Genomic DNA, 21,358 nt, shown 5'->3' on the forward strand with positions numbered 1-21,358 from the left:
ACAGATTTTCTCCCCTGCCTTTCAGAGAAGCACTTAGCACCACTTGGCTTGACCACACAACTGAGATGAGAAACTTGCTGTGTGTGAAATGTACTAAATCCTATATCGTGACAGTCCATGGCACAACATATTGGTGCACTGACATTTCTTGCCACCTGTGTTGTCACTAAGATTTCACCACACCGTAATGATGGCTGTGCAAAATTTTCATACTGTGTTGACATGAACTGTGAAAAACACTGATCAGTACAATTACAGATTTTGTCTTTCCAACTGAGGTTATGTCTGGAAAGAGCATTTTGAGGTATATAAGTACTAATGGTTAGTGGTATGTCTGTACCTCTGGTGGTAATAGTAGGAGCAATTTCTGGGGATGAATTAAGTGCATCGTACAACAAATGTAACACACAATATTAAACTGTATTGGTCAAGTACAATTCTTTCTATAATGTCCTCATACCAATACTAAAAAGCCCAGTCCCAACACAGACCACCATGTAGTTTATCTTTTAAGAACATTTTCGATGTTCATCTCTTTGTAATCATATTCCCTTCCCAACAGCAGTTCCGTCACAGGTCAGCAGAGGACAAGAAGGCCAAGGGAAACCACATTGCCTATTGTGGACTTCAAAATGGTTCCCACCCTTTAAGTCAACCCATAACTCAGTGTGTATTTAAATAATTCCTGTAATATTTCTACCATGTCCATTTGCCACCATTTATACCATTCTTGCTGATGTCTGTAATGCATTCCCATTAGTTGACATGAATTTCATCAAACAATCTTCTACGCCTCTTAATTTAACAATGATATATTGCCCAAACTTTACAATAAAAACAAAGCTTCACTTCACTGTGGAATGCCACTCCCTGGAGGTCAGGACTTGTTGCTGTTGAGTGAGCACCTTCCCACAATACCTAGTGCAAATACAATTTTCATGAATGAATGAATGAGAAGCTCTGTCAGCAATGAAAAGGTTTCAAGGTATGAATTCAAGGGGTCATTCTTCTGCAGCCATGGCAGGGTGGTCCTTTCCAGGACACTGAAGGGCCATTTGGAGATAAGGTCATGCACTCTCCCTAGCCCCTCCATAAAATCCTTAAGGATTAAACCTAGACCCAACCCTGTTAAACTAAGACAGATGAAAGGAAGGTGTGGCTGTCAGCCTCTTCTCCAATGAATGATTAATTATTCTTCTCAAGAACCATTTGTGGAGTGGCAGATTTTTTCTATTTGGGATGGTGAGGCATTTTATCTCTGTGTTTAGATATTTAGTTGTAGAGGGTGTTGGTACATTCATATTTCAAGTTATATTTAAATGTTGCACAGCACTTCTTAGCCCATGAGATAATATTTACAAAATAGCTATTTTGATCCTCTTTCCAATTTTCCCCTTCTCCTCCTATGGAAAATGTAGCTACAATTGGGGGGAGGGGAAAAAAAAATCAGGCAGGGTTTCTGCTTATTGCTATCCAGTGACTCCTTATGCAAAGTATGTGTAGACGTTGGATGAGAACAGGATCAGGCTTGGTTTTGATGCCTACCATAATAGAACAGCCTGCGACATCCTTTGTCTAGGATCATACATGCAGAATGGTCACTAGGCAACCAGCACCTTTAGAACTATGCCTCAGCATGAGTCAGCATCTTCAGTAGGAGAGAAGAAAATGACAGAATGCACCCCCTCCCCCCGAAAAAACACACTGATTATCTCCGAGGAGAGTCAATGCTGGCTTGACCTTGACCAAATGAGTCCTAGCCTCTTGCGAATTTACTCTTCTTTCAAACTATACATTTGCTCCCAAATACTTACAGTCCGCAGACGCGGTGCTGAGGGGCCCACTATCATCTGGGAAAGCGGCTTTGGCCAGTCCAGACAGCACCGAGAGGAACAGGAAGGTCAACGACTTCATGGTGAGAGAGGAAATATGGCCTTCTTCAGAGGTGTCTGGAGGCAAGGACACAATAACACAGCGGTTAGCACAAGCACTCTGCGTTAATGTAAAGTTAGTGAACCTAGTGATTTCCTGGAGAAGTTTTGTTTAATAAAAAGGCTGTGTTTGGTACAGACCCCTCCAGCAAAGTAAGCTTTCAGTGAGAAAATAAGTCTTGATGTCACACAGGATGCAGAGGGAATTGCACTCCAGGAGCCAGCTTTGATTGTAGCTTCAGAAGGAATGGAAGATTTCTGATATATAAAATAATGAATGGCTCCCTTTGTAACACAGAGACTGCATTAAACAACAAAACTACGCTCACACAAAGTTTGGCGGGTAAGAGCAATGCTCAGTGTGGTACTGAGCCACGCAGTACAGGTTCAATTCTTGGTCTGCGTTGAGTTAGCTGATTTCAGCTGGGGCAGCAGTTTCAGTGCGACAATTGACCCTAGTGCCTCTGGGTTAGTGAGGGGGAGAAAAAAAATCAGCCAGGGTTCCTGTTCCTGATGACTACCCCGTGACCCCAGCTGGAAAATGTGCCTCTGTAGACACTGGTTGAGGATAGGATCAGGCTTCGCCCTGTGATAACATCCCACAGTCAAATTGCCAGCTGACTGTCATGTGAAGAATGACTACCTGGAAGAGGTACCTGAAAGTGCTCAGTACCTGTGGAACCCTACCCTACCCTAGTAAGAGTCAATGCCTTCAGGGCAGGAGAGCAGAAAATTGGGGGAAAAACAGTCAGCAGGAACCCCTAAACTGAGTTGAATCAGATAATTAATATTTTCCAACACACTCGCTGAAATACATGAGAGATCTTGAAAGTTCTCAAAAACAGGAAACCTAACCATTTGCTGAGGTGAAAGTTCAGTTCATCTTTATACTTAAATAAAATTGCAGGAAAAAAATACACAAAAAAGCCCCACAATGAACTTTCTTCATATACCCCTTTGCCATTTGGATAGTATTTAAAATTGCTTTGGTGTATCAAGTTGGTGCACCTGTTAGAATAATCTCAGGCTCCCTAGGCTGCAGTTTATTAGAAAAGGGAAAGGAAAACCTGCACAGACTCGTTCAATCTGCTGAATAAATAAAAACGTGATTATTTACCTCTCTGGTCCTCTAAATCACTGGGAGAAAATCAGGCTCTATTTCAATTTCTCCAACTCTCACAATGGCTGGTGTTACAAAGCATGTGGTATAATTCAGGTGTGAAGCCACCCAAGTTGAATTTAGTTAGCCGATCTCTTCATACACACACAAACTAAGCTCTCTTTTCCTTGGCCAGAGAATGATGCAGAGCTGACACTATAACTTTAATTTGCCATCCCCATGTTACTATAAGCAACTACCAGCCTCTGGTAGTATAACAATATCCCTAGTGATTATTCCTGTTTAAATCTGAAGTGATTAATTTGATTATTTTTGCTAACTGCTATGTTTATAAATATTCTGCACAGTGCAGAATACAAGAACAATGGGCTAAATTTACCAGCACTGTCAGCTGACCCTTACAATCAGTATATAGACACTGATTTGACATCAAAAATAAAGTCAAGACGCAATTTGTATTGAAATGCCATAACATGCTTATTATTGACCACTAAAGGAATTCGTGATTAAGGACTTCTCCAGGCTTTAAGGCCTGCTTGAATTAAGCCGTTTCATTCCCTCTGTGTTGTACAGAACAATGCATTAATTTATCACTTGGTCACCAATGTACCTTGAGCACATTTCCACTTTCCTGTCTTGAGACCAGCTTGGTGCTAAAACCTGTTACTGCCAAAATCATTACTTTTTTCCCGTTCTATTTGTGGGTTCCAGGTTGCTGCTGTCAAGTTGTTGCTGAAAGGGAGGTGGAAGCAGATTCAATAGCAACTTTCAAAAGAATTTTCCTCTACTTAAAAAGGAAAAATTTGCAGGGGAATGGGAGTAATTGGTAATAGCTCTTTCAGAGAGCCAGCACAGGCAAGATGGGCTGAATGGCCTTCTTCTGTGCTGTATGATTCTATAAGTACAGCATGGGCTAGACATGACTCTGCCACGATCGAAGAAAATTTCCTCTCTTTGTTTGTGTTTAAGATTTTACTACAAATTGAAAATACAGAGAAACTTTCTCCCAATGTGATGTAAACCCAACCGCAGACGATCGTCCCCATCTCCAGCAGTGCTACATTTTCCTTTCGTCACACCAGCCATTCTTATGGGATGGGGAGGGTTTTGCGTGAGAGACTGCCAATTAGTGTTACTTTATGGGTGCCTTTGCTCTGTGGAGCTGCACCTGTCGGGAACCAAAAACTCGAATTCATGTGGGATCTGTACAGACACGAGAAAAAGAAGCTTTCAACCCATCAGTGGATTCAAACCCAGGCCCCACAAGTGAAAGAATTGTAGCGTCCCAGTCCCCCTGAGATACGATTCTCATTTCAACAAGTGAGGGCAACTGAATAATTCATGAGCCGCATAATCAGTCTCATGAGTGGAGATAAACGTGGCCCCTGGTGTCTCAGTTGGTAAAAGCACCACTCTGGTATTTTGCTGAGTCATACAAACTAGAAAGGACTCAGTTCTGTTCCAGTTCTGGGCTGAATTAGCTCGTCTCAGCTAGGCAGTGGTGGTAGCATTACAATTGGTCCCAGGACCAAGAAGGGGAGAAAAAAAATCAGCCAAGATTCCTGCCCCTGATCACTAGTCAGTCACCCCTGTTGGAAAATTGCACTTGTGTGGACAGTATCGGGGTTTGCCGTGACGCATCTTATAGTCGAATAGCCTGTTCACACTCACAGCATAGGATAGAGTGAAGGATTCCTGCCATGTAAGGAAGTGCACCACAATACGAATTAATGCTTCAGGGAAAGAAGGGGAGGCACTGAGTGTGTTTTTCCCGGTTTTAAGAAAATTTGTTTCCGGAGGTTTATCTGTGCGAGACATTGAACCGCACAAACTGTGGAAATGATAAGGCAATCTGTGCAGCCGCCAGCCCCCACAGGGCTATAAGCTGGCTGCATAATTACCTGAAGTGTGTGGATTTCTGCCTTTCATTTGGCGCGTGCTTTACTGTACGCATGATAGGCAGGGTGTCAGGGGCTAATCCTCAAGCAATAGCATCAGGTTCTTACTGAATGTTTGGATAATGCTATACCTCGTTGGCCTTCATCGTGCGGACGTATTTTTAAAATCTATCTCCAACAGCAGCTTGATACCGATTCTGAGCTGCTGGCGAGCTCAGGTTATTATTCCTCATTGTTCACCTTTTGTCCCTGCAATTTTCTCGCCTCTGCTCCTGAGGGAAGTTGCTTATGCTTGGTATGGTTCCATGGGCGCTGGCAGCCCTTCGGTACCTTGCCTTCATCACCATGCGTGATCCAGGGTCAAATTCCTACAACTCTCTACCTAACAGCACTGTGGGAGAACCTTCACCACACGGAATGCAACGGTTCAAGAAGGCGGCTCACCACCACCTTCTCAAGGGCAACTAGGGGAGGGCAATAAATGCCGGCCTTGCCAGTGACGCCCATGTCCTCAGAATGATTTTTTTTTTAAAAGACAGTGAGGTTGGCTGGCTATTTGACCATAGGGGACATCACAGTCTGATCCTGTCCTCACCAGACATCCAGACACATGCACTTTCCAGCGTGGGCCACTGAATCGCGATCAGAAGCAGGAAAATGACAGATTTTTTTCTCCTCCCTACCTCAAGGTGACTGTGACCAGTTGTAGCACCTCCACTCAGCAAAGTCCAGGGGCCAAACTCGGGACTTTCCTGCACGATGTCGCTCTGTACCTCACTGAGCAGTACACACAGCAACTGAGCTATCAGGAGGCTCTCTGTGTGCATTTTATTTAAATTTCAGTGGAAGCAGATGGCTGATTAACCACCTACACAAAAAATAGAAAAGATTATTTTATCTGGCAAAGACAATACCGCCCTCTGAAAAGTCACAGAACCCCCCCCCCCCACATGACTCAGTTGTAAAATGCACTGCCATTTGTGCAGATGATCCAGTCAGACAAAGTATGTCCCCACATTGGGTTACCAGTCTGTGCTGAGTTAGTTGATCTGAGTTTGGGGGCCTGCCAATGGCTCCAGTGCCCACAGGCTAAGGAGGTGGTGGGGGGAGGAGGAAAAGCAGTCCAAACATAGCGGGGGTGATTTTCATTGTCAACCTACATGAGCTGGGCACTGGGCTGAGTGATCAGGATGCCCGCCTGATGTCACCAGCGACAGGCCCGATCCATTTTGATGGTTAGGCCTTATTTGCATGGAAGTCGTGAATTGATTCATCGTTGGTGATGCTGATCATTGAGGAGGAGGAAGGGCGGAAAATCCGGCGGTCTTAATCTCCAGAGGACCTTTAAAGGAGAGGGCCAGGCTGATAGGGGAGTGGAGATTAGGCAGATGTCAGGAGTAATCATGCTCACCCTGGCCTCCAAAAATCCTCCGCAAACCTGCATTTTGGCCTTTTCCGAGCGGCCCCTAACAATCCCTTTAAGGGACGCTGCTTTGACCACTTTACTTCTCCGTGTCAGTGGGCAGGGCTTATGCAGCGTAGACACTGTAAGCTTCCAGGTGAAAATTGCATCAGAGTCCTATGTACGTCATAGGACCCCTATTTGCATATAGTTACGAGCCTCCCACCTGTTTCTGTCAGGAGCCACAGTGCCTATCTCACGAGCTGTAACAAAATTGCAGCCAGTGCGAAGGCGGTGGTAGTTGCGATCTTGGTCTCGCTGACACCCCATTCCTGTCACAAAACGGGTCGGAAGGCAGACCGAGCCCCACTGATTCTGACTGCTATCTCGTGACCTCTGCTGGAAAGAGTGCATGAATGGAAGGCAGGGTCGACTCTGACTGTGTTGCCCCAAGCTGTCGAATCGCCTACCAACACTCACAGTACATGATGAATGGCCACTTGGGTGAGGGTCAGAAGGGCAGCCAGCCACCGCTCATTATATTCCAGCAAAGGTCAACCCCTTCAGGAGAGTAGAGAGGAAAACTAAAAAACAATCAAATCGTAAAAGCAGAAAACTCAGAATTCCTGTGAGAATTTGAGTTCCTCAGGACAAACACAATATCCCTGCTGTGCTCGATGAGGGGGATTAGGCAACTGTTGAAAAGAAACCTGTATTTCTGAAACAAACTCTAGGATTTGCTCTCTATAGAAGATGAGGAGAATTGCCTTAGGGAGGGCTTCAATCCCGATTAATTAGAGCATCCTGCAATCCTCGGTTCATGTAGTGTCAAGTGGCCACAGTGCCCTAGCCTAATGGGGGAGAAACCGGCCTGGGTTGCTGCTCCTGGACTGTACCCAATAACCCCTGCTGTGATGTCCCCAATCAAACAGTCAGCTGACGCTCACCGTCTAGGCTTTGGCAAGTTACCAGAGGGTGGCCGGCATTCGTGAAACTGTATCCCAGCACGGGTCCGTGCCTTCAGGAGAGCAGGGGAGAAAACTCGACAGGAATAACATAGGGGGGAAAAGAATGGATGCTGGATCACTCATAACTTACATTCTAATCTAAAGTCATCTTTGTAAAAAAAAGCACAGTATAATTAATTCACTGATTCCCTCAGCTCCTCTTTTCTTGAAAGGTTTATTAATATTCAATAACCACTGAGATGTTTCCAAGCAAGGAACTAACAACATGTTTTTCGGTGCTGATATTTTTGCACCCAATCTTCCCCCAGGATAGATAGCTTTCTGCACTCACAGGAAGAAATGAGACATCAAAGGCATCTCTATGCAGGATAAGCCTTTCTTGTTATTTCTTCATCTACTGTTTCCTTTTGTTTCCATCTGCCTCCTCTTCTTCCTTGAAGCTGCTGACTCAATGATGCCATGCTCAACCACATGACCATTCTTCAATGATAGTGAGTGTCAGCAGGGGAGGGTGGAAAGGGGAAGGGGGCAACGGGGCATTTCTGTCTTCACCCAATGCCCACAAAGGTGCATTCCAGCAAGAGCAGGAACCTTGGCTGAAATATCACCTCTCTAACTCATGTCGCTGCACATCTACTGCCACCCACCTGAGACCAGTTAACTCAGTACAGAAGAAGGGTCAGACCGCCACTGTTTCTATGCCTAGCTCCTTTTTTTAAAACTCTCAGTCCTAGAACAGACGTACACACTCAACACTTTGACAGGTAGAAACTTCAGCTTTGCTGCACAGGGCATTTTCAGCTTCTTACACGATGAAACGGAAACAGACACTAATATTACAGTAACAAAGCTGCTCAAATGTCAGCACAAGACTTATCACTGTAATAGTAACCCTTAGCACACAATTAATGAGTTTACTTGGCCAGTGTGCTCTTCTTCTGGGGGCTGTTAGGAGATTATATATCCATTGACAGCCCGTTCCTGTCATATGTGGAAAATGGGGTCAATTTTGGCCACGTTTATACACACGGCACTGCAAACTTTGAGTTCTGTCATTTCAACGGTTTTTGGAGACTGATTCTAATTTAATCAAATGACAACTTTGTTCAAAGTTTCTTCCAACTCCAAAGAAAGAAAGAACTTGGATTCTTTTAACACCGTAACACAGCTCTGAGGACATCCTAAAGCACTTCACATCTAATGAATCCCTTATTGACGTGCAGTCACCATTGGTATGTGGATAACGCAGCAGCCATTTTGAATGAAGGTCCCACAAAGAGCAAATGAGATAAATAACCAATTAATCTTTCTTTTTTGGTGGTATGCCTGAGGAAGGAATGTTGGCCAGGACACCAAGAAAACGTCATGCTCTGTTTTCAAAAGAGCCATGGTACCTTTTATATCTACCGAACCATCGGAACAGGCATACTGGCCTCGGTTTGATCAGGACAGCGCCTCTGACAATGCAGCACTCACTGCCTAGATTATGTGCTCGAAACTTGGAGTGGGGCTTGAACCTACGACCCGCTGACTCAGAAATGAAAGTGCTACCATATGAGCCGCAAAACGATTGCTAAATGCAAGAAGGCAAAGAAAAAAGTAAAAGCTTTCAAGCTTGGAAAAATAGAAAATAAATAGTATAGAGAAATAGAGTAAAACTGAAAATAATCAGTATATGTTAAGAGAGACAGGAAACTGGAAGGCAAGAAGATAAGGGAAAATTGGAAACAAAAAGTAGAAAGAAATCACTCCGCAACATACAAAGATTCACAAAGGAGAATTTCAGTTTTTTGACCCATTAATAATAAATTTAAGAATAAAGCAGATTGTTGCTGCATTTTGGATTCATAAAAAAATACATAGCAAAAAAACACATTTTAAAAAGCTTTGTTAGAAAAAACAAAACCAGAGAAGCACACAACTTCTAAGCAAAAGCTCAGCTGGACCTGCTACTGGAAGGGATCCTTGTGTAATGTTCTGGACTGTATAGACTGAGTTGGATGGTATTTGGTATAAGACCAGGTATCTGGTCTTTAGGCATGTTCAAGGGGTCTGGGAAAACCGTGCTCGCACGCAGAGCTCTGACCTCTGTGTCCCGCTTTCCCCCGTTCACTGGCACCTGGAAACCTGCAATTCCCATCGGACAAACACCTAGCTCTGTGTTTTTACATTTAAGTGGGGCCATAGTAGTAGCTGGGGAGACCCATGAGATTGTGGAGCACTGATGTTGCTGGGTCTCCAGAGTTTCCCTGCTGATGGCACTACTGTGTATCGAGCAGTGACTTGGATAACGTAGGAGCATCTTTTGGTTGCAGGTGGTCTAATAGGTAAACATCACTCGGAGTGCAATTAGTCAAAGCCACATGACACCACCCACTGAGCATGGCCTAGACCGAAACGCAAACAAATCAACATTAAAAAAAAACTTTTCTCCATTATCAACAAAACTGCAGGCACTAACCTTGTCACATTCAGCAACACAAGCAGGGAACAGAGGTACTCCTGAAGGACTCATAGTGTCCCAGTGGTAAGGAGAACTGCCTATACCAATCCTTCCCTGTCATTAATATATGTAGTGCATCGCAAGCAGGGTTTTAGGTTTGCTCAGTGTACTAGGTGGCATGCCATGATGAATAAAATATAACTTAAAAAAAATACAGCCCTGTGTAGTGTGACCAGGGGAGGGGTGTTCCTCACCGTCTTCGTCAATGCAGCTGTCATCTTATACAACTCCATTCAAAAGCGAGTTTAGTTTGGAGGGGGAAAAACAATATCATTTTGTAACGTGTAATTTCGCAATATCGTTAACCCTTTTCACAGGGCCACTCGACTTAAAATAGCCTTGCCACCCTCCCTGTCTGAAATGGTCTCATCCAAAGTTAAGACAACTTGTTTAATTCAATATTTTAAGTTGAATTGAAACACGAGCCGAAGCTCATAGCTCGCCAAGTCTGTGACATGAATTATGCTCCTTAAGTTTTAACCCAGAGCAATCTGGGTATGTCAGTTTGCTCAATTCATTAAAGAAGATACAACACCACAATTACACAGGAGTCGTATTGTGCTGCTGTTAATAATTTATGATGGTGTGTCAGAATACAGCATAAAATTTGCATAATTAGAAATTACTGGAGGTTGGCTCTACGAGGCTACACTGAGACCCAAAACCAGGTCACGCAATCTTAGTTTTTATACCTTAGTCATTAGCGGCACAGGAATTAAAACATTTTGGCAATTGCTTATTTAATAAATGGAGAAAACAACTGAACCCTTAATAATAAATTAATGAATGGAGCTCTATTTGACTTGACATTTTCATCTTCCTGTCTGGTTTGGTAACTCCTTTGTTTCCTTCTTAACACAAAAGAATGAATTGGATTAAAAGGATTGCTGATTGCAAGCAGACTCCCATGTTTCTCCCTGCCTGCAGCGTAAAGGTGGGACGCTCACCTGTGCTGCAGCCTGGTTGCCTGTCTCGCCCCACTGTAAACATGTGGACAAAACACCTGCGGCATATCTGTCAGCTGGAACGGGTGTTTGAAGCTGGATGGCGCCCGAAATGTCTAGGCCCTCATCATCTGACTCCTCCCTCCCAAAGCCGATTCCCAACTATTGCCTGCACCCTGAACAGGATGTCACCAACTGCCCGCCATCATCCCATATGCCAATGAATACCCAAGCCCCTTGTGCAGTTACTGACGAATAACCTGCTGACACTCACTGCCAAAGACCACAGGTGAAGGATGGCAACTTGAGTGAGGTGCAAGCGTTTTACTGAATGACAATTTGATAGAGAATATAAATGAGTGGGAGCCTATTACTGGGTGCTAACTCGTTGGAAGGGATTCTTATGAAGTTTTAAACCACACAAGCTTTATTCAAAGCAATAAATAAATACATCATGAAATGAGACGACATTAAAGCCTGTAACACAAGTGTTATTTTACATAAAGTAAATTTCTCAGCATTTGCAGTTTTAACCCAATGCCTTGCAGTCTTGTGACTGCTGCTTTAGCCGTCTGAGACCATCAGAACATTAGAGTGATCTTTGTACATGTGATGTGACAGAGTGGAGAATGGCGATAAAAGGACTCGTTAATAGGATTATGTGACAAGAGGGAATTTACTGGGAAATAATACAGTTCTTTCTGCGTGTGAGTTAAGTATAATTAATGAGAAAATAGAAGGTGCTGGTAGAATGTTACAAGGCTGTAGCACAGTTGAAGGATTCAGATTACATGACAGAATGCAAAATCAAAGAGCCAGCTATTTAGCATGATCGTCTAAATTTCTGGGTTTTGGAGGGGGGGGGAGAGAGAACCTCGAACGGCCCAGAGTTTTCTTTATCTGGGCCCTGGTCCGGCTCCTCATAGCTCCACAAAAATAAGAATAAAAAATTCCGTGGGCCGTTTTCTGAGCAACTTGTAGCGGCCCCTTTAAGACCACTAGTTAGGCCGCTCATCGCCTGGTACAAATAGGGCGGATACGGGGAACGCTGTGCTTATTTGTACCTTAAAATTGCAATGGGGTCCTACAGACGGTGTAGGACTCTGATTTGCATATGTAGGCAGCTATATGCCTGTTTCAGGCTACTCGCCCATTTACAATCGTTGCATCAGGCGGGCCCTGATCGCCCCCAAGGTGCTTCCTCCACACCCCAATTTTCACCTGCCGAGTGCCCGTTTTACTGGCGAGAAACGAGCAGCCGGCAGTTGAACATGGCCCCCTCTTTCTCCATTGGTTGGCATTATTATAGTGTCCGTCAGTCAGTTTATACCATGCATCGTGATACATTCACAAACAACTTCTCACTGAACACAATGGCTGGAACTTGGAAACTGGTCAGTGAGCCTCTATATTCATGTATTCCATCTCTTACATACAGGCTGATGGACCATGACTTGATTTCCAGGCTGCTTATTAATCGGAACAACATTAATTAGAAAATCAAAATTAAAACTTCCCAGTAATTTATTATTATTTTTTAATTAAGCAGGTTCACTCTTAATGTAATGCAATCAAGGGAATGACACCATAATTATTATACGATACACACAGTGCAGCACTGATAAGCTCCTGCATATGCAAAGGAGATAAGAGAGTTTGGAGAGAACGAGAACTGGATGTTCCACGATGGAATCACACATATTTGACCACAGAGGACTTATAACCAGGTCTTATAGCCACAGAATCAGAGTAAAATTTCAACTTCCGTTTCTTTTTGATGTTATCCTTATCGCCGATGTCAAATGGGGTTAGCTGTTATTGCAGGTGGGTTCTGTGCATCGGATCAGTGCGTGCCCAGAAGGAACAAAAGGACTATATTTAGCAGGACATGGAAGAACAGGACTTGGGAAAAGCTGGCAAACCCACGGAGGTCTGGCTTGTTGAAAAGAACATGAGGCAGAAATCTGTCTTGGCCAGTGCTGCTAAATGAGCGATCTTGTATCAGCCGCCCATTATAGGCCCCACCCGATATTCGGTCTGTTGCAGTCAATGGGACTGAATGTCAGGTGGGGCGCATAACGGGCGGGTGATTCGACACTGCCCGTCATGTGTCTCCGCCCAAGACAAACTTTAATCCCAATATTTTCAAAGCAAGAACCTGCAAAACAAAAGAAATCTTCAACAACAATTGTATAGGGCCTTGGTGAGACCGCACCTGGAGTATTGAGTACAATTTTGGGATCCTTACCTAAGAAAGGATATACTTGCCATAGAGGGAGTGCAACAAAGGTTCACCAGATTGATTCCTGGGATGGCGGGATTGTCATACGAGGAGAGATTGAGTAGACTAGGCCTGTATTCTCTAGAGTTTAGAAGATGATCTCATTGATACATACAAAATTCTTACAGGGCTCGACAGGGTAGCTGCAAGGAGGATGTTTCCCCTGGCTGGGGAATCTAGAACCAGGGGTCACAGTCTCAGAATAAGGGGTAGGCCATTTAGGACAGAGATGAGGAGAAATTTCTTCACTCAGCGGGTGGTGAATCTTTGGAATTCTCTACCCCAGAGGGCTGTGGAGGCTCAGTCATTGAGTACATTCAAAACAGAGATTGATAGATTTCTAAATATTAAAGGCATCAAGGGATATGGGGATAGTGCAGGAAAATGGTGTTGAGGTAGAAGATCAGCCATGATCTTCTTGAATGGTGGAGCAGACTCAAGGGGCCAGATGGCCTACTCCTGCTCCTATTTCTTATGTTCTTATGTAAAACAACTGGAGTAGGAATTAAAAAATACAAATAGGATATAAAGACAAAGTGCAAAAATGAAATGAAAAGAGAGGTTTCAGGTTCCACATTCAATCTCTAGCCTGGGCTACGGTGGCAGGTCTCTGTGCTACAACTCCGGGCTAAAGAGGGTAACATTGGTCATGGTTTCCACTCCTGATTGCTATCCAGTGACCCCTGTTACAAAATACATATATGTAGATATCACGGTGTCGAATTTCTGTAAGGGTTCTTCCCATCTCCCACCTTAACTTCAGCAGGAGATTGGTGGAAACCTCGGAGAAACGGTGTAAACAGCCGGGGTTTTCAGCTGTATTGTTGAAGTTAGGGCAAGAGATCAGGAGAATCCCCAAGGAAATTCTCGCCCTAGATGAGCACGGCTGCCTCCCCAGTCACTGTTTAGGCTCAGGTGAAAAGTGGGTGCTTGAGCACGTACCAGAAAGCTGCTGCTGTCTGTGGGCACTTGCATGAAGTACCAATGACCCACAAATTAACACGAGTGAAATGAATTTGAGCAGTCTCCTAATCTGGTGCTAACTGGTAATCTCACTAAAACATACCACAGGCTGGCTGGTGTGGGAAATGGAAGAATGTCACCATGGTATATCAGGGATAGTCTCTCTTCTGAGGTTCAGCTGAACCACATTGTTGGGGCTAAGTGAGAGAGAATGCTTTACTCTGCATATAACTGTTATACCTGACCTGAGAGTAAAATGTAAAATTAACAGTGATTTAAAATTGCTGGCTATTACATTAAAAGGATAATTTTCCAACGTAATCCTTCTGGTGGGGAGCCTTGCCAGACAAGAGCTCTTATCGGAAATTCTGGCGTGTGCTGCTCATGACTTTCGAACCATTTCAATTAATGTCTGGAAAATCACGCTCGTGCCCAAATTTTCGATATGCGCTGTTGATAAGGTTCTCTGTCTGGAGCACAATGTCAGAAAATGACCCCTTAAAGCTGAAGATGCAACTGTAATTTACTGGTGATCTTATAATCTGTTCACTGGGATTGTAGAACAGGACGGAGAGGAGATTTGTGGGGGGGGGGGTGCAGGTGGCGTGATGTGGGGGTCCTGGTTGTAGACAACGAGCTTTATATTAAAGACAGAGGATTCAGCTCTAACCTGTTTCATTCAGGAAATGAGTTGTGGTGAGTCTCAAAGTCAGTAAGATTGCCTACAGAGGATGTTGAATTGTCTCCGACCCTTCTCTCCCCACGGACAGGCCTGCTTTACTCCACTTAAAGGCACATCTGGACTCGGTCAGAAACTAAACTGTGCTGATTACCAATTGAACACTCCCTGCAATCGACCTGCCCTATTCAATTTAAAATTAAATGATTTAACAGCAAATTGCTTCTATATGTGGCACATTTCATCAATTAATAGGAGTAAAGTTCCAGATACGAGTCTTTCAGTATGACAGCAAGATTGTTTCTTTCCCCCCAAGAGCTGACTCTATCTCGTGCTGGATTTTTTTAAAAACAGTGCTGAAATGGGCAGCCTAAGTCCAGTGGCAATGCTATAACATAAATGAGGTGCCACTGGTATATCTGGCAGCAAAGAATGGTTTCTCCCAGAGCTGCTGATGGCAAGCTGCTATCAATAGTCAATATAAATGGCCAACGACAACAACACAGGATATTGTGTGCTTCCACCTCATTCTGATCTGATCTGTCATAGAGGACAGAAATGTGTTTTGTTTTTTGCACAGCAGTATGGTCCTTCCCTTGACATCAGGGGAAGATCTGTGACCAGAATCATGACTGGAAAGTAATAGTTCGTACATGATCTTGTGTGTGTGCAGCTTCAGTGTTACTGCCCTGAAATCTGCCCTGCAACTTAAACAGACAATCTGCAGTGAAAGCAGTTTGACAACATACTCAAGACCTTAGTGAACAGCACTATGTGTTGAACTTGAGACACAGTTCACTGTCTCTAGGACCTTGAAACTATGGAACTCCTTACCTCCCTCAGTCTTCCTTTCCTCCCACAATCTATTAGCTTTTAAAATCCAAGATTGAGATTGTTGGATCACTCCTTCCTGATGAGACGTTAAACTGAGGCCCCACGTGCCCTCTCAGATGGATGGAAATGATCCCATGCTACTAGTCAAAGAAGAGCAGGGGAGTTCTCCCCAGTGTCCTGGCCAATATTTATCCCTCAACCAATATCAATAGAAAAAAGATTATCTGGTCATCGTCGCATTGCTGTTTGTGGGACCTTGCTCTGCGCAAATTGGCTGCTGCATTTCCAACTTTACAACAGTGACTACACTTCAAGAGTACTTCATTGGCAGTAAAGCGCTTTAGGATACCCTGAGGTCATGAAAGGCGCTATATAAATGTAGTCTTTCTTTCTTTCTCCTAGGCTTTCCAGGTACATCACCACACCATCACTGGCCGTCTCAATCTACGCACGATGCAGATCTATTCTAAAGTGGGCAATAGTGAATTGCCTGCTGAGAGTAGAGCACTTCTGAATGGTTGATCGTGCGGGGCCAGGTCAGGACAACTGAAGAGATAACACGAGGAAGCCTAGCATGTCACTGACGGGAGTTTTACAGGCTGCTCTTTCCTGGGTATCAAAGACTCATGACTTATGAGTCTCACATTGAGTTATGAAGGTCCTTGCACAGACAAATGGTGAAAGAATGGTGTTAATACACAGTAATTGTGGTGATATCCTATTTATTATGTGTGAATGAACTTTCAGGTTAGGATTAAAAACATTTCAGAAATGAGCATCGTGCAGAAGAGCATTAAGTGATAATTCACTCAAGTAGATTACTATTTCTGACTCCAGGGATTTATAACCTGTCTGTGTCATGAACATAATAAATCTCAGTCAGACACAGGACTCTGGGACAAATGAATCTTCTAGATTTCTATATCTTCCAGTAGGTGCAGCTCAGAATTGATCATCGAGGTCAATAGTGGTGACAAACAGTGTCATCCTCTTCCCAAAGCAGCTGATGTGCTCAGGCACAATGACATTACAGCGCACATATTATCTACAAAATCAATTTCTAAACCCTTTGGTCCAGAAGATCCAATTGTTTGCAGTTTATGTGGGCTAGGCTGCAGAATCAATGACTGAGGAAGGCTTTTCACTGAAGCCCAGAGTTGAGAATGGCTGTATCTTTGTAGGCCTCAGTAAACGTGTCTTCTGGTAAAATGTGATTCCCTTCTCTATGTCCCTCCAATTATCTCCCCTTCTCTCTTAAATGCGTTGACTCCTTGCTGAGGTACAGTTCCACAGGTGCCAGCTGCCCACTGCTACCTCATTCAGGGGGCCATTTTAAATTTGTGAGCCTTGATAGTGAGTGTCAGCAAGCTATTCAGCTATGGGAGGACTGGACATCACAGCTGAGCCTTATCCTGTCCTCAAGCCACATCTACATGCGCATACGTGCCAGCAGTAGTCAGCCCCTTCAGCAGGGAATAAAAAGAGAAAATAGAAGGCACAACTTTTTCCTTGTTTTAGAAGAAATTTCACAGAACTTTCCCTCATAACATTAAGTGGTCGGGTACAGTTCATGATGGGATAGATTGCTCATGGGCTGTGGAAAGAGATTAATGGGTGGGTATAGTCCATGATAGGGTAGATTATAAATGGGCTGTGGAAAGAGATTAAATTGAAAGGGTAGAGTCCATGATAGGATAGATTGTACATGGGCTGTGGAAGGAGATTAATTGGTGGGTACAGTCCATGACAGAATAGATTGTTCATGGGCTGTGGTAAGAGATTAATGGGTGGGTATAGTCCATGATAGGATAGATTGTACATGGGCTGTGGAAGGAGATTAATTGGTGGGTTACAGCCCACAATAGCGTAGGTTGTACAAGGGCTATGGAAGGAGTGGACTTAATGAATTTATGGTCTTTCCTTGTTCCATGTTTTCTTATTTAAGTTTATACCAGATGTGCCAGTCATCTTCCCTGCCCTAAACCATCTGAACAAACTTTAGTCAGTGGTTACTTTGGAATTCTGAAGGAGATAGAACTGTCGCCAATATTTAGAGACCCCTCCCTTATTCACTACAACAAACAAATGTGTGCCACAGCACATATGTTTTTATTTGTTTTAAATTACTCTATAATCACTTCATTTTTGTCAAGATTAAGTTACTTTTTCATCATTTTTCATCTGTTGCTTTTTGGTTGCACAACCTCATATTTAGATAACATTAAGCTTGCCAAATAAATATTCCTGAGGATAAAGTTTTATAAGTTGTTTTATAACTTAGATATTTTCTTTAAAGCATGAAAATGAGAAATTAAATCTCTGAGGAAAGGTTATGTGCAATAATTTGGGATCAGAAAGTGAATCCCAGAGTGTGTTATTACTTCCTTCAACCTCAATTCCTGCCTTTTTTCTTCCGACTCCATTCCATTGAATTCTCCAAATCATTTAATCTTCTCCTCACTTATTATTCTACTCAATACTGAGCTCCTTCATCATTTCCTCTTGTTTTTTCAGTGTTGTTCCTATTCTTCCCTCCTCTCCTTAAGGCACTGAGTCTTGCTGGGGAATGGTTCCACAGGGGCTAGCTGGCCTTCGGTATCCTGTCCACATGGGTAATCTTCAAGCGTGAGCCTCTACAGTGAGTACTGGCAGGGTATTCAACGTTAAATGAGCAACCGCAACTTGTCCTCGCCCAACATCCACATTTAGGCACTTTCCAGCAGGAATTATTGGACGGCAATCAGGAGCAGGAATCTTGTCCGATTTTTCTCCTCCCTAGTCCAGGGGCACTTAAACAAATGACTGTGACCCGACTGCTGCACCTGCTGAGATCAACTAACTCAGCACAGACAGGATTAAACCAGGCACCCTCCTGGTCGGTATGGCTCGGTACTGCACTTGGTGGCCCATGTACACATTGAGCCATCAGGGCCACAGTCCCTGCATTTCTTATGTTCCCTCAAACAATCTGCCTTCCTATTCATTGATTTTAAATATAACATAACTTGCCTTACAGAATGTCTTCCCATCTTCAATTCCGCCATAGCACAGCTAGTCCCCAGCAATTCCTGGTGCTTTTATTCCAAGGGATGATTGAAACCCCTCCTCGTGCATTGACTTTCCTATTGGTGGCAAACAGACTACGTATACACCAGACGCAGGTCGTCAGGATCCCTGATATTTAGGGCAAGTGATGTGACGAGATGTAACTTTTTGTGATAAATATTGCAAATTCCTACAGTTAAGGTGAGTAATGTGGTTTCCTGCCCAAGTACTGTGATTTTGCACAAAAGGTGTTGGAGGCAGTGAAAATACTGGTTAGTGAGCAGGTTGGATTAACAACAAATCACTTGCCCCATTATTATATCTTGCCTCATATTCCCCGTTTGCCCCGCAATCACTATAACAGAGTAGATTATACAAGCTATACATGCTCACTGCACTAATAGTAAAATAACATTCTTAAGTTTCACAATCTATCTGGTGACTGCTATGCTCGCTTGCTGAGGGGACTTGGGAGTACATTTCTAAAAATATCTGAACAGACTGGAGGAGGTAGTATGGTGGCCTGTGTGTTTTACTTTAATTGCATCTGGCTTCAGTTCCACAGATAGCCAAGATCCCAGCATGACGGCCATCCATCAAGAAACACCTTGAATCCATTAATATTGCACCTGCTTACATCAACCAGAGTTCCCCAGGAGGTTTGTGCATTCAAATTTAATTCCACAAGAGTAACAAATCACATGCTAATGTATTCAGTTCTTGATTTGCTGAGCGTCAGAACTTAGGAACCACCTCCGTAGTCATTTCCAAAGGAGAGCTCAACTAAAATTGACCCAAATTAGATAGTTCTGTAGTTGTCTACTTTAGATTTAGTTGGATTGGGATGATATCAATAACTCTTTGGGGGGTGGCATGGTTTCAGTTTTTTTACTCATCTGTGCAGGAGAAGGGCAGGGCTTTCAGGATAGGAGGGGAGCAAAGTGAAGGGGGAAAATGCTTCCAATGAAGTAACAGTAATAATGCAACATAAGAATCTAGTGCTATTGGCTTTTGCCTTGCTAATGGTTGATTGAAATTGTTGAATTTTGTCCAGCAGTTAACATCCTTATGTAGACTATCAGAGGAATTACATCCTGTTCATTTGAGAGACAAGCTGGTGCAGTACCCATCAATAACCACTAGATGTCTTTACCACACCGAGAATTTCAACAATGCACCATCTAGTGGCGAAAAATTGACAGTGCACCAATTGGAACAAACACTTCGGGTGTTGTTTAAATACTGTTTGAGATTAACTTTTATTTAACAAGGATTGATCTTAAAAGGCTCCACTAGATTTGCATAATGTGCCACCATCTGGGAAATCCTAGATGCAGGAATGGGCCATGGTTACTGAATTTTTCTAGTCCTGGTCCTAACAGGCAAAGGTTTATGATCTCTGTTCTCTAGTTTGCTACTTCCCAGCATCTCCCACCAGAGTCATGAAGTTTGAGGATGTCAACATCAAATAAGGGATCAAACACTATATCCATTTCAGCTGACACTGGGTGCTTGAAATGGGAACAGTTCCACTCTCCAGCACTAACATCAATCACTTTGAAGAACACAAAAAAACATTAGCCTCCTTAAGAATATAAGAGAACTAGGAGCAGGAGTAGGCCAGACATTCCCTCGAGCCTGCTCCACCATTCAATAAAATCATGGCTGATCTTCGACCCCGATTCCACTTTCCCGTCCGATCCCCATATCCCTTGATTCCCCTAGAGTGTGAAACTCTATCTCAGTCTTGAATGTACTCAACGACTCAGCATCCACAGCAGAGAATTCTAAAGATTCACAACCCTCTGAATGAAGAAATTCCTCCTCATCTCAGTCTTAAATGGCTGCCCCCTTATCCTGAGACTATGCCCCATTGTTCTAGACTCTCCAGCCAGAGGAAACCACCTCTCAGCATCTGCGCTGTCGAGCCCCCTCAGAATCTTATACGTTTCAGTGAGATCACCTCTCATTCTTCTAAATTCCAGAGAGTAAAGGCCCATTCTACTCAATCTCTAATTATAGGACAACCCCCTCATCCCAGGAGATCCCTTTAAACAAGGCACTTAAGTATCAAAAATATTGGACCAGTGAATAATGGAGGGCGATTTTATGCATTTACATTTATTATTTCACTTTTAGGATTGCATTCAAATCCCACCCAGACAGACATCAAACCTTCCATTTTGGATTTTCTTTTTTTGTGATGACGCTCTTAAAATGTGACATAACTGACATGGAGCAAAGTGTGGAAAGATGTTCCATTGCCCAAACAATCCATCCCTTCACTGAGAACAAAACCACAAGTGACCTGGCCGTATAACTCATGAGCAACAAGCTGCCCGTGGCTTTCAATGGTTGGATTACAAATTGAATTACTTTGTATTCATCACCCATATATTTTCTCAGAATATATCCCACAGAACATTCTTCTGATCGACTGTAAATAAAGGGCATCACAAAGAGATCGAAACCTTTTACTGTGACCACAGATCTGAGATAATGCAGACAGCAGGAAAAATGGAACATGGAATTTAATTTTTTTTTAAACTTTATTTTCTGGCGAGGGGTGTTGACGCTATAAGTTTCAAGCAGTCCCTGGTCAGGTATAGCACACAATGGGTGCAGAAGAAGGACCCTCTCTGCTCTGCTTAGGGTTGCCAACCTTCCAGGGTTGTCCTGTAGTCTCCAGGAATTAATGATTAATCCCGTGGACATTGCAGTGAGCGACCCAGGAGAAAAATCACAGGGATTTTAAAAAATTGTCTTTTTTTTGGAACATTTTTGTTTGTT

The 21,358-nt window shown here is 43.4% G+C and overlaps 1 protein-coding gene across 1 annotated transcript in view; it reads right to left on the reverse strand.

Moving 5' to 3' along the window:
- The window catches only part of LOC137299736 (semaphorin-6B-like), a 403,979-nt gene that overhangs the window by 223,113 nt on the left and 159,508 nt on the right, over positions 1-21,358 (reverse strand). Inside the window, exon 3 of the mRNA XM_067968676.1 lies at positions 1,815-1,949. Within this exon, the coding sequence (XP_067824777.1) occupies positions 1,815-1,914 (100 nt within the window). The 5' untranslated portion in view covers positions 1,915-1,949. The remainder of the gene's footprint in view (positions 1-1,814; positions 1,950-21,358) is intronic.

The sequence above is a fragment of the Heptranchias perlo genome, chromosome 29, assembly GCF_035084215.1.
Source record: "Heptranchias perlo isolate sHepPer1 chromosome 29, sHepPer1.hap1, whole genome shotgun sequence".
In the NCBI taxonomy this organism is placed as follows: domain Eukaryota; kingdom Metazoa; phylum Chordata; class Chondrichthyes; order Hexanchiformes; family Hexanchidae; genus Heptranchias; species Heptranchias perlo.